General features: G+C 36.3%; 1 protein-coding gene across 1 annotated transcript in view; it reads left to right on the forward strand.

The window, feature by feature from the left end:
• Nucleotides 1-14,265, forward strand: part of b3glcta (beta 3-glucosyltransferase a) — an 88,991-nt gene that overhangs the window by 65,962 nt on the left and 8,764 nt on the right. Inside the window, exons 9-11 of the mRNA XM_084419533.1 lie at nucleotides 487-618; nucleotides 6,144-6,213; nucleotides 10,695-10,808. Coding sequence (XP_084275659.1) covers nucleotides 487-618; nucleotides 6,144-6,213; nucleotides 10,695-10,808 — 316 coding nt within the window. The remainder of the gene's footprint in view (nucleotides 1-486; nucleotides 619-6,143; nucleotides 6,214-10,694; nucleotides 10,809-14,265) is intronic.

Here is a 14,265-nt window from a genome sequence, read left to right on the forward strand (position 1 = left end):
TACTAGAATATAAGGCTGAGATTGCAACTAGGGCTGGGCAAATGAAATTGGGGAAACCAGGAAAAAGGATTGTAAACAATGACAAAAATAAATAGAAAATAATAATAATGATCTTTAATACACTTCCCTCAAAACATACTTTTTAGTGTAGCTTTATTGATTGATTTGTTTTACTTTCTAACTATCTTCTTCTATACTATTTACTTCTTGAATTGTTTTGATAACATGTTTTTATTTTTGTATTGTATATCTGAATGTACTTCACTTTTATGAATGCATTTATTTTATGTTATTGTATTTCTCTTTTATTTAATCGTATTTTTGTAAAGTGCTTTGAGATGTCTAACTTTTAAAGGCGCTATAGAAAATAGTTTATTACTATCATTATTATTATTATTATTATTATTACTTGCTCTAAACTAAAGCAATAAGAATTGCTTTGTATTTAAAAGCGTTGCATTTAATTCTATTATTACTCTCCTACAGGTGGCGCTATACATCTGGGAGGACGGAAAGGGACCTCGACTGACAGGGGTTCCAGAACTTTGCACGCTGCCAGAGCAAAATCCAAGAGCACAATATTGTGCCACCACTGTCAGCAGCCATTCACCACTGTGTGTAGGTAACCTCCACATCGAGTGCTTAACACACTTGTCACATGCACATCATCAGCATGTTCTTCAGATTTTTTTTTTTTCATCACACTTTGTTTTATATTGCCACACAATAAATAAAACGAAATAATACACAATAAAACCAAAATGCATAAACCGCTTGACTATTTGATCCCTACATGGGTGAGAATTAAACGCCCCTTTCCACTGATTGGTCAACCAAAGATCAAACCATGCCATCATCAGTTTTGCGCTACAGAAATCAAGCGTAACATTAGTTCTGGCTGTTCACGTTAGTCAAGCTCGCATCAGCTGACTCTCAGCTGATCCACGTCTACCTATAGGAATACGACGCCTATCACTGTATTCATAAATAAGCTCCTTCAGTATTATCAGCAGCTATCGCGTTTCTCAGGAGCTAATTACCCTCCTCCATCCCCAGCTCCTCTTGTCAGTCAGGATTTGGCATGATTTCCCTTTGAATCAGACTCATTTCTCTTATGTTGTACAGTAAAACATTGACATTAATGAGATCTGCAATACATTCATGTTGGTTCTGTTCTGTTACCCTAAGGGGGGGTTATTGCTCTTATCCATGCTAGACTGCAGAACCATACCGCCAATCCTAACTGTATGCTAATTGTCAATCATCTTTGATGATAGTGGTCCTGACAGAATAATAGTCATCCGCTCTTCAGCTGTACAGATTCTTAAAGCATTTATTGCAACTACATTTCACCTCTTTCTCATCAAACAACCAGACCAATGACTTGGCACAAACCATACCGGGGCAGAGCCTAGACAAAGCTTTCTTCTGTGTAGACATACATTCACCTACACGTGCTGTAAAATAGTAGTTTATCTCATAAATAAATATTTATTTATTTACTTCACTTCTGCACATATAATTATCCCTAGGAGGTAATGTAGGATATTTGGCAAACTGCTGACCAACTATCAAAATCAGTGTGGCGAAGCTGTGCGATGCACTGAACAGCATGGAGCGAATCCATTTAGGCCACGTTGATGAGAAGTGCAGACTAGTATCGATTCAAGTACTCTTTGAAACAACACTGCAGAGACTTACACAAAGTCAAAGATGAAGAGTGTTTTTATATTTATTACCATGTACCACTGTCAGAAATGAACTTGCCCATAAGGGAAAATATTTGCCCCCTCAAACTGATTTTCAGAAGGTTTTTTTACCACTTTTTTTTTTTTTTTCAACCATACCCTCATCCTCTCCTCAAAAAACGAATTATCCAAAGGTATAATTAAGGTATAATAATTCAGTGTCTGAACATCTGGGTTTGATCCCAACCAAATATTATAAATCAAATTGAAAATCTATTTATCCTAATCCATTCCTGGTCATTTCATCCTGTTTCAGTCTGAAGATGGTGACCATGTGTTCACTTCATAATTGTTATGCTTCGAACGTTATGCAAATGTCTATGAATTTGTGAGTTTGGGCCGTTTGCATCACCATCAAGCGCATCTGTCGCCTGTTCCATTATGAACCATTACAATCTCATTGATGTTAAGTGCCACTTTATGGTTTCTTTTTGAAACATTATATTACATAATTCATAAACTGCTGTGCTTGAGGCTATTTTACCTCCTTATTTCCATTTTTGTAACTTTCTTTTTCAGATACAGAGAATTGTGAATGTTACACTGCGTGCATGCGTCTGTGCGTGTTCCTGTGTGTAAATATTTTAAATAACCATGCCTATTTTCAGCATGATATCAACAGACATCTTCACTGCAGATTATTCTAAAATGTACAAACTTTATCAGGTCATTTATCAGATCGTCTCCTGCCCCGATGCTTGTTTAATATTCACAGCGTGCTCAGATCAAAGCAATATCTCCCTGAAGCAGCGCTGAGCGCTCTTATCTCAGAGTTACTATTATCAGGCCTTTGCATGCTCTCCTCAGATTTAGAACCAAAAACTTAACCAGAAATACATAAAAACAAACATTAGCATAATACAAAAAGAAGTTGGACTGCTGTGTCTGTTGTAAGTGTGAAAATCACAAGTTTGGTTTGGAAGGGCAGATGTTTTCTGTTGCCTTTATTCCAATCTGAGACTTTTAAAGCATGTATCCACATTATTCCTACGCCCATTACACTTTGCGCGAATTATGGGTGTAACTTCCGTTAAGCTGTAAACAGTCAGTGAAAGACTAGCTATATGGACGCAATAATATATTTTATATATACTGTGTACAATGACATTACATTATTGTTCTCATCCTTCAACCATTTAACATTAAAAGGACATTTAAAAGTTTGGATAGAGTCTGCTATATATATACAGTGTATATATATAGAGTCTGCTATATATATACAGTATATATATATATATATATATATATATATATATATATATATATATATATATATATATATTAGGGATGTCAAAGTTAGCGCGTTAATAACGCGTTAACGCAAAATCATATTAACGGCACTATTTTTTTTAACGCTCGATTAACGCAGCGCGTATTTTCTGTTTGACCCGTGGCCCAAAACCTAGTTGGAGAAATGGAGATACACAGTGTTGCCAACTTAGCGACATTGCAGACCCATTTAGCGATTTTTTTCCCTTCAACAAAGCGCCCAAACCTTATTTAGTTTCTGAGAATCTACCGGTACCGCCGGTACTGCTCTCCCAGCACGCGCGCGCGCCTCTCTCTCTCTCGCTCTCTCTCTGCGTCTCGCGCTGGAGAGAGGAGCACCGCTTTAATTCAGTTAAACACAGATATGATGTTGCTTCTCTAATTTTACATGCAAGTATAGCCGAAATCGCAAAACAGATATTGTGTTTATCTTATGTGTATTTGATTTCATCAGACGACGGCTCGATTATCAGGATTATTGGGCAGATTAACATCTTGGAAGGGAGAGCTGGTTATGTCTTAATGGGTCGCGTTTCAGTCACCATTTCATATTCATTCCGTTGTTTGACAACAGAAACAGTAAAATATACCAATGAAAACCGTTTTATTGAGAATTTAGCTTCATCAAAATGGGCACAGAGAGAGACAAACTATAATGTAGCCTAATAATAAATGTACATTTAGCATTTTCAGAAGAGCTGCCCTGTCATGCAAAAATCTAAACATGTTTGTGTTAATTGCTCAGTGCAAAGAAAGAGAAGTAATGGGAACCTGGTATTTCTTTGTTCTTTCTACATGTGTCTACTAGACATGAACAAGTTCTTTGAAAAACATCTATGACCTTTGAAACATGTCTCATCTTCATGCTCTATGTTGACCATGGTTTCAATAATAAACATCCATTTGCATAAAGCATCCATATTTATCCATGCCCACGTTGATTAGAGTATTACTAACTTGAAAAGTATTAATTTAAGGTACATTTAGAACAAATAAAAAAATGTGCGATTAATCACGAGTTAACTCATGACAATCATGTGATTAATCGATTAAAATTTTTAATCGATTGACAGCCCTAATATATATATATACACATATAGTCATTTTGTATGCTTTTGTCATTTTTATTAATTTTTTTAATGTTCTGTTTAGCTTTAATTTAGTTTTATTTCAATTTCAGTTTTAGTCATTTAAAATCTCTCAAGAAACTCAAGAAATCTCTGCAATACTCCATCTGTGATCCTTGGAGAGTCTTTGGCCACTCAAACTTTCCTCCTCACCGTGCATTAAGACAATATAGACACACATCCTCTTCCTGGTAGATTCGTAACATAAATATATAGATATAGATATAGATATGATATATATATATATTTACTTCAGCATTGCGTGATACTATTTCAAAGTGATTTCAGTCATTTTGACTGATAATAAATTTACCTGTGAAAACAATCCTGGAAAGAGACGTGAGGATTTGGGGATAAAAAAAAAAGACAGATTTTTCGTGCATTACAGTGAATTATAATGGCATATATTGTAAATTAAATCGGGAGAACAGACCACAAATGTGCAGTATATGTTGACCTTTTTCATACTTTTACAGCGGAATGCAAAAGGAAAAAAAGAAAATAATCATGAGGAAAAGAATGCAGTGACTGAAAAGAGCTCTTGCCATAGATAGGGCCTATTCTTTGTTATAACATGTCACGTTAAAATACCATGAATAAACCATGATTACTTAAATAAAACATGAGAGAAAACTGATAGCTTATTGAGTCAAACTGACGGATAAGCTTTATTTGTAGGGCAACCTTATGATTTGAAATGATTCGTTTCAGTCTTTTTGAATGGAAGTTCCCCAAACCGGAAGTGCCACCCATAATTCAAAACGCAGGAAGTTGATCAGGAATAAGGTGGATAGAAATAACAAGTATAAAATGCAAGTAAAAATTACTTAAGCGAGTAAATAGACTTGGCATTGTAAGTATGATACTGATAAGTATGTATGTATGTATGTAAGTATGATGATGATGATGATATGATTTGAATGGTTTGTAAACACCTGCTGTGATTCAAGGTGGCAAATTAAGCATTAAGCATCTGTTAGGGGTGACTAAACGCATTAAAGCGCAACATCCCTCACATTAAGCCTCCAAAATTAAAATTGTGACCGTCTTCACAGCTGCAGTTTTACCAGTGGACTCTGACTCATCTCTTACATGGTGCTGCGAGTTACAGTGACACAAATATATAAGGAATAAGCAGCAAAATAATGTCCTAATATATATATATATATATATACAGTACTGTGCAAAAGTCTTAGGCATGTTAATACCCCCACCCCCACATAAAAAAAATGGTTTTAAGTCAGTTATTTATATCTTTTGCTGTAGTGTATATTATATTAATAATATCTTTTGCTGTAGTGGATATTAACATGCTTAAGACTTTTGCACAGTACTGTGTATATATATAAGTTGTTTTTTTCTGGAATAAAAATATATTCACCAAATTAAATTTAGACATTATAGTATTCTCTATTTGCTTACTTGCAAAGATTTCCTATGTATATATGTGTATGATAATTTATATATATATATATAGTCATTTTGTAAGCTTTTGTTTAATTTTTTTTAATGTTCTGTTTAGCTTTAATTTAGTTTTATTTAAATTTCAGTTTTAGTCATTTTAAAACTTCAATCTAAATGATTTCTGTTATCAATAAAGTAGTTCTTAATAGTTTTAGTCTTGACGATATCAACACTGCTCAGCATGATTGATACTGTGTATTTCAATGCTTATGATCAAACCCATTCAGGTTAATGAGGTCCATATAAAGTGCTTCTTTGTTTATTTTTGTTAAACTAATTTGAACACAATACTAATTGTATCCCTTGATCTAGTGGTAAATGTAGAGGTGTACTAAACTTTCTTACTTAAGAAATGGATATTTCTGTATATAAAAGCACAATTGTTGCCAATTCAGTGTCTGTCTGATTATGTTGAAGAAAAAAACACTTTACATGGGGTGTTCTTACTTTTCACAGTATGCACTGCTGAGCACTTTCAACATGTTGTTGAACATTATGCAATCTGTCAAAACTTTCTCTTCACCTGTGTCCCCAGGGCCAGCCTGTTAATTGTGAAAACATCTTCGTAGCAGTGAAAACTTGTAAGAAGTTCCATTCTGACAGAGGTGAGTGGTACGTCTTTTATAATCCGCGCTCTTAACACATACGTCGCCGCCTCCCTCTCAAGGGTCCCACCTGTTCTTCACAAGAGCACTTAATAAGTAGTAGAAGTAGTAGTAGTAATATCATGTGTCTGAGGTTGTGCGAAAATTTTAAAAGTTATCACTGATGACACAGTCTGACGTTTTCTTTTGCTTTAACAGTTCAACGAGCGTCAATGTTTGACCTCCAAAGCAACTTGGTATTGAGAGATTTTTGGCCGAGTGCCCCGGCGGGCATCACTCGAGTCTTCTCTCCATTATTAGAGCCCTTCATGGCAACTCTGGGCAGTTGCTAAGTACCAGGCATTAATTCAAACTTAACGAGACAGATAAAGTGTTGCAGTTTGAATTCAGAGAACCATCTGACACATCAGTTGCATCTAATTGCTCTGATTATCATAATTATATGATTATCATATAATCTTGCAAGTCGCTTTGAAGCATTTGGCATTTGGAAGAACATGATATTTCCCCTTCAATTATTTTTAGATAAAACTGCTCCTTTTTATTTTTATTTTATTTATTTATTTATTTAGAGAAACAGGGACAGCGTACAATAAACATTAACCTCAAGGGGAGAGATGCATTGTACCAGGTTTTAGCTCAAGAGCTAATTTCCACCCGTAGTCCCTGGGCAGGCTGATGTTATAATAAAATACATCATACATACATGAATAATGAAATTTGACCAAATAAATAATAAATAAAAAATAAAGTCTCTTATTCACACCTTTCATTTACTCAGGTCTACTCTTATAGACCTCAGAACACACACTTACACACACACACACACACACACACACACACACACACACATACATACATCCAGTCACATGTGGGTACAAATTTGATTTGACAAGAGCCATTTCTTTACCAGGCGTGAGAACGTGTAAGAGTTTGTGCTTCTTATCAGCTCTGTAGGCAACATATTCCACTGACGAGCGGCCACACAAGAAAAAGCATAATTTCCAAATGCTTTCCTGCGTTTAGGGATCCTGCATTCGCCTCACACTGCAGATCTAGTGGCTCGAGCTGTTGTTTCAGAGGCCAAAGATATGAACTCTTTTAGTGGAGGAGCAGCGGTGTCATGGAGGATCTTATACATCAAACACAGATTTGTGTGGATTATCAGATTTTCAAAGCTGAGAAATTTGTGTTTTACGAGGATATGACAGTGATGGAATCGTCTGCCTTTCTTATCATGAATCTTTAGAGAACTTTTATATAATGACTCAAGTGGCCTGAGGGCAGATTTACAAGCCTGTGACCAACTTGTCATACAATAAAGAAAATGTGGAACAATCATTGCATTTAGATAGGCTCCTGAGGCCTCGATTGTAAGGGAATTTCGAATGTGTCTGAACTGTGCCATATTCAATTTGATTGTATTTGATAACTTTATGTGCTTTTTAAAGCCTAAATTTGGTTCCAATATGACACCTAAATATTTTACCTGCTCTGGATTTGAAATGATTTGTCCATCAATTAAGATCTTAGGGCAATTTCGTATTTTATAACGATTTGTAAAAAACATAGAAACAGTCTTATCTAGATTTAAGATAAGACAAATAAACTTTCTTCATCTCTTTGGTCAGTTTTTGAGCAACTTCTTCCGCAGTTTTACCATGTGTATATAGTACCGTATCATCAGCATACATAGTAATTTTACTCTTACACACAGTTGGCAGGTCATTTATGTATAGTGTAAACAGCAGGGGGCCCAGAATGGAACCTTGTGGCACTCCCATGCTGCAAGGTCTTAAGGATGATTTTGTATTGTCGACCGCAACACATTGTTGTCTGTCATTAAGGTAAGATTGAATCCATGCTATTGTGTTTGTGTCAAGAGAAAAATCAGATAGTTTCCAAACTGGCAGGGATGTAATGCATCAGTGTGGTCGAGATACTCTACTAGCTGCTCTGCCACCACCTTCTCAAAGATCTTGGAGATGGCTGGTAGGATACTAATAGGTCGATAATTTGACACACAGAGCTTGTCTCCTGACTTGAAAATCGGCTTGACTACTTCTTTTTTCAACGCCAAAGGAAAATTGTTTTCATTTATAGATTGATTCACAGCTATTGTTAGTACAGGAGTTAGAGTAATTTTGTGTTCTTTTAAAAGGGATGTATCAAGTCCAAATATATCCTTTGCTTTACTATTTTTTAAATTTGCTATTATTTTGGAAATTTTGTCTTCATCTATATTCTGCAACCTACAGTAAGACGCATTGCCATCCCCATGATCATCTCGGCAGCAGTTCACTTCAGGGAAAGTCTCCGCCAGGTCTAACATAGAATCCAAGAAATAATCATTGTAATGTTTAGCCAGAATAGAGCCCTCATTTTGAACTATTCCATTGATTTTGAGCTGTAAATGCTCCTGATATATTTTTTCCCTTCCCAATAGTTTATCCATGCTCCTCCACAGATTTTTACAATTACCTTTTGCCTCTTTGATTAAGTTTAGAAAAAAAAATAGCTTTTGCTTTTCGAAGCAGCATGGTAACTTTATTTCTCAGAGATTTATAAATGTAATAATCAGTGGTTAATTTAGTTTTAAGACAAACCTTGAGAGCTTTATCTCTCTGTTTCATTGTGTCCCAAAGGGATTCATTAAACCACGGGAGCCTCTTTTTATTTGATTTTCTATGTTTGAGCTGTGTATATTTATCAATTTTATTCTTTATAGCAGTTATAATATTGTTGCATGTATGTACACAGCTTGGTCTATCAATTTTGGAGGCCCAGTCAATTTCATTTAAATCTTGATTTCTTTTAGGAATATGAGAAATTTTGCATTGTTTGTTTGATTGTTCTTTGTTTATGTATCTTGATTTATTTAATTTCCTGGCTATTAGAACAAAATCATGAACAGACAGTCCAGTTATTAGGTTGTATGTTTTTATTACCCTGTCTGGTTTATTGGTGAATGTTAAATCTATCAAAGTTTGAGACGTTTTTGTTATTCTAGTAGGCTTTTTAATCAGTTGTGTCATTTGTATTGAGTTTGCAATGTCTTTTAGGTGTTTCCTCTTGCCTTTATCAAGCCAATTTATGTTGAGGTCGCTTCATTCATATGTTTTTAGAATTTTTGTTAAACCAGTAAAGATATCGCTTGTTGCATTTGGTGGTCTATATACACAAAGTACAATAAATGACATTTGAGGCGATAGTTTAATTGTAACACCAACACACTCTATAGTTTGATCTGGAATGTCTATTTGGTGACTGTCAATACTGTCTTTTACGTAGATCAAGACCCCGCCCCCTTTTCCCTTTCCTCTGTCCCGTCTGTATACTTTGTATCCAGGAATCATAAATGCCGATACAGGAGTTGTAGCTGTAATCGAAGTCTCAGAAAGACATAGGTAATGTAGATTTGATCCCAACAGTAGATGTTCCAACTGTTCCGTTTTAGACATTACGCTTCGTATGTTAATATGTCCTCCGAATATTCCTTTCGGCTTTGTCAATGGGTTCCATAGGACCGACGCATGGTTTACTGTCTGAAATAGTTTCATCTGGCTTTGTTTTGAAACAACTATAGTCTGCATAGCGTTTAATTTACCACTTTCATTTGCTAGCTTAAGCGCGTGTAGTGCCAGGAGGTTACCTTGTTGCAGTGTATTGGTAAACGTGGATGCGCACTGTTAGCAATGGTACCCGATAGCATCTGCGCTGTGTTGAAAGCATGCGGGGTGTGGATCAGAGCGGTCTCCGCCACCTGCAGTGGTTGTTGTAGATCCAACGGCCCTGGGTTCACTTGAATATCCCCGCATAAAAGTAGGATAATGCAGAGAAGAGTTGTACGGCCCCAGTAGACTGTTATTTGAGCCATTCTCCGTGCTCTCGGCTTGTGTTGCTCATTTGGAGCATTCGCACGCCCATCATCAAGAACTTTGGAGAAGATGACATACTGGCTCCACGAGTCGAGGGGTGTACCAGGCCTAGGTGTGCCACTTGCTTGTGAGATTGATCATTCACTGGCAGCAGTCCAACTCCCACACATTTGCATAGTGATGATCGTCATCAGGTAGAGCGATACAATAAGCACATTTAACGCCTTGGCTTTGATGGCCAAGATATCCAGGTTTTAGGGGCAGATGTTAGATCGGGCGGTTTTCCAGATGTCTTTAGAAAAGGAAGAGCATCAGCACCTGCCAAGCTGCTACCTGCTGCCGCCATCTTGTCCTGTTGTAAATGAAGCATTAGTATTACAGTTGGAATAGCTTGTTACAAATGTGTGGCTCTCTTACCTGCAGAACATAGGTAATTCATTTATGAAGTAGCCCACTTGAATCATGATCACATATTTTCAATAAAAAATGGTGAAATTTCATAAAAAGACAATACCACCACCACCCACCGCAGTGTTCTGAGGATTGTGGGAGTTATCTCTTATGTGTTGAAGTACTGATTGATTCTCTATTCCCACACAACAGTTCCTGTGGTGAAGAAAACATGGGGTGAACAAGCCTCACTGCTGGAGTATTACAGCGATTACGCAGATCCCTCTATACCGACCATCAATCTGGGAGTGCCAAACACAGAAAGGGGTGAGTGCTCAAATCTGTTCTCATACTTGGTATATTTGTGACGTGAGATCAGTGTATAGGTCTATTATTGGAAATAACTATATTTCATTTCGGTGTTTCAATCTTAGGTACTGCACTCATAGTCAAGCTGTCACTGACACTTTCCAAATTTGGGTGCAAAATTGGGTATAAATTCACCATTAAAAGGTTTGGTGTTGGAAATGTTTTTGACAGAAGTCTTTTATGCTCACCAAGGCTGCATTTATTTGACCAAAAATACATTAAAAAGTAATATTTTGAAGTATTATTAAAATTTAAAATACCTGTTTTCTATTTTAATATAAAAGTAATGTATTCCTGTGATGGTAAAGCTGCATTTTCAGCATCATTACTCCAGGCTTCAGTGTCACATGATCCTTCAGAAATCATTCTAATATGCTGATTTGCTGCTCGAGAAATATTTCTATGTTGAAAACAGTTATGCTGCTTAATATTTTTGTTGATACCGTGAGACATGTCCTGATTTTTTAAAGTAAAGAATGTTCAAAGGAACAGCATTTTTTAAAATAGAAATATTTTATAACATTATAAATGTGATCAATTTAATGCACCCTTTTAAAGGATAAATTTCTTTCAAAATTCTTTCAAATCGTACTGACCCCAAATGTGATAGTGATAATGAATAGTGATTTTTTTTTTTTTTTATTCTAAGAAAGTTATAATAATAACAACAGCAACCAGAATAGCCAACAGGGTTTTAACCTTGCGATCCTATTCATTGGGACACAATTTTAAATACAATATTTTTATGTATTTTTATTTATATTTAGGGGTTCAAGCACGTTCTAAGGACGGGTTGAATACAGGTGTAATATGGATGTGAATGCATAAGTCTTCTAACCTGGAGAATCATGTTTGTTGTAAACCTCAGATGTTGTGACACTAGCTGGAATGATTAAAAATGTCTGATATCATCAGAAATTTTCGTCTGTTTTCTGATGATTGCATAATGCCTAATGTAAGAAGCGGTTAGTAAATGCTGTGTGCCATAGGGTCAATTTCTCTATCAATCTCTTTCCATCGCTACCAACCCACAAGCTGATAAGCTGCACTTCCATGGCAGTCTGTCACTGGTGACCTATGCGAATGTGATAATAATGGTGAAGTGAACTTGGTGCTTATCTTCTGATTAGAACAGGAAGTCAAATGAGAGCCACAAGTTTTTTTTTCTTTTTTTTTTCTAACATTCAAATTATATTTGAAGTACCTCCTGGGTCAGTCTTTCGTTTGATTACCCTCTCTCTTTTGATTGATGTTCTAAAATGCTCTTGGCACATTCTGTTCCTCTGTTCTCTCTACTTGTTTATTCATAATGATATTCATTTGACATAGGCCTAATGTCTGTGACTTAAAAACCCTCTTCAATAGATTAAATTAATTCGCTCTCTTAATCTCAAATGATGTCAAAGCCAAATTAAATGCGGATTCTTGCGTTTATCATTGGCAGATAGTGACGAAAGTGAAGCTGTATATCACTGTGTTTAAAGTTAAGAGGGATGAAAAAGTCCCTATTTACTGTCACTACAGTATATCTATCTATCGATCCATATATTATATATACAGCTCTAGAAATACTCAAGAGACCAAATGTGCAAAATTAGCCGTTTCTCTTGATTTATTATTTATATGTATCTGTTTGAGTAAAATGAAGATTTTTTATTTATTCTACAAACTACTGACAACATTTCTTCCAAATTTCAAATAAAAATATTGTCAATTAGAGCAGTTATTTGCAGAAATTGACAACTGATCAAAATAATGGAAAAAAAGATGCCATGACCTCAAATAATGCAAAGAAAACAAGTTTATATTCATTTTTAAATACAATACTATTGTTTTGGGAAGCGTTCAGAAATCAATATTTGGTGGAATAACCCTGATTTCCTATCAAAGCTTTCATGCGTCTTGGCATGCTCCCTATAAGTCAGTCACATTGCTGTTGGGACTTAATGCCACTCCTGGCGAAAAAGTTCAAGCAGCTTGGCTTTATTTAATGGCTGGTGACACTCTTGCTTACATTCCAGAGGTTTTCAGTGGGGTTCAGGTCTGGAGATTGTGATGGCCATGACAGGGTCTTGATCTGGTGGTCCTCCATCTACACCTTGGTTGGCCTGGCTGTGTGGATTGGAGCATTGTCCTGCGGGAAAAACCAATCCTTCGAGACGGGGAAGCAAAGACAAAGACGGATCTTCCTGATTCTGATCTTTTCTGATGAGTCTCTAATGGTCAGACAGAGACCTGGAGAGGCCTACAACCCACAGTCTCTCGCACCCACTGAGTAATTTGGTGGAGGATTGGTGTTGATCTGGTGGTTTTTCTGTAAGGCTAGAATCTGGCATATACGTCTTTGAGAAGGATGCGTGACTCAAGCCACGTACAAGATTGTTCTGAAAGAAAAAATGCTTCCTTCCCCAACTCGAAGGTTTGTTTTTTCGTGCAAGACAATGCTCCAATTTACACAGCCAGGCCAATCAAGGTGTTCAGTCCTGTTCCTGTCATTCCAGTTCAAATCCAGCTCAACTTCCAAATCTAAGGGTATGGCCGATTTAATTCAAATTCACACTTCTGAATTGACTTCTGAATTTTGCACTACTCAACTAATGAGTTCCTGTCTAATTATTTTCCCTAGAATTTGTGCCATTTTTCAAACATATACACACAGTCACTCTTGTTCCCATCATTGTTGCCTTGAGGGTGGATTTAACTGGTGGCTGCAAGCTGTCCGATGGCCGGCACATTACAGGGGTCTCTGATATTTGTTGTGAAAGGGGTCCTGTTCTCCCTGTGCAGTCTGACAGCAAGCACATCCTGTTCTGCTCTCTTCCCTTAGCCTTCATAGTCGCTGCCACATTCGTGCTTTTCTCGCATTATTGTCACCAGTGCAGTTTCTTTGGGGTCTTTCTGCTTACTGTGCACATTCTCTATTCAATATCAAAATCTGATTCTTGGCTTAGGAAAACATTTCCAGCTGATATCACATCATGTCTGCAGCACTTATCCAAAGGGTACATAACGGAGAAATAGAGTTCCGTTCTCATTGCATTTCCAGTGCATTAATTTGCAGTTTTTTTTCTGACAGCTGAATGACAGCGTTGAGGTGAAAAGGTGAAAAGTTGTAAAGCTCTCAGCAAAGTCAGACAAAGTCAACTAACCTCTGACTGTCAAAAAAAAAAAAAAAAAAAAAAAACAATGAACACGAAAAACACATTGTTTAAAAGACATGATTTTTAGGAAGGTGCACGCTGACATTTCTTGTACGTTCCCAATGCAAATTATGTACTTTTGTTTACTTTTACTTTTAATACTTTTATTTCTGTCGCAGAATATAAAATAAAAAAGCTAATTCTGAGTATTTTGTCTCACAATTCTGACTTATTTTTATATCTCCTACTGTAATTCTGAGAAGAAAAAGTCAGAA

The sequence above is a fragment of the Rutilus rutilus genome (assembly GCF_951802725.1).
Source record: "Rutilus rutilus genome assembly, chromosome: 9".
In the NCBI taxonomy this organism is placed as follows: Eukaryota; Metazoa; Chordata; class Actinopteri; order Cypriniformes; family Leuciscidae; genus Rutilus; species Rutilus rutilus.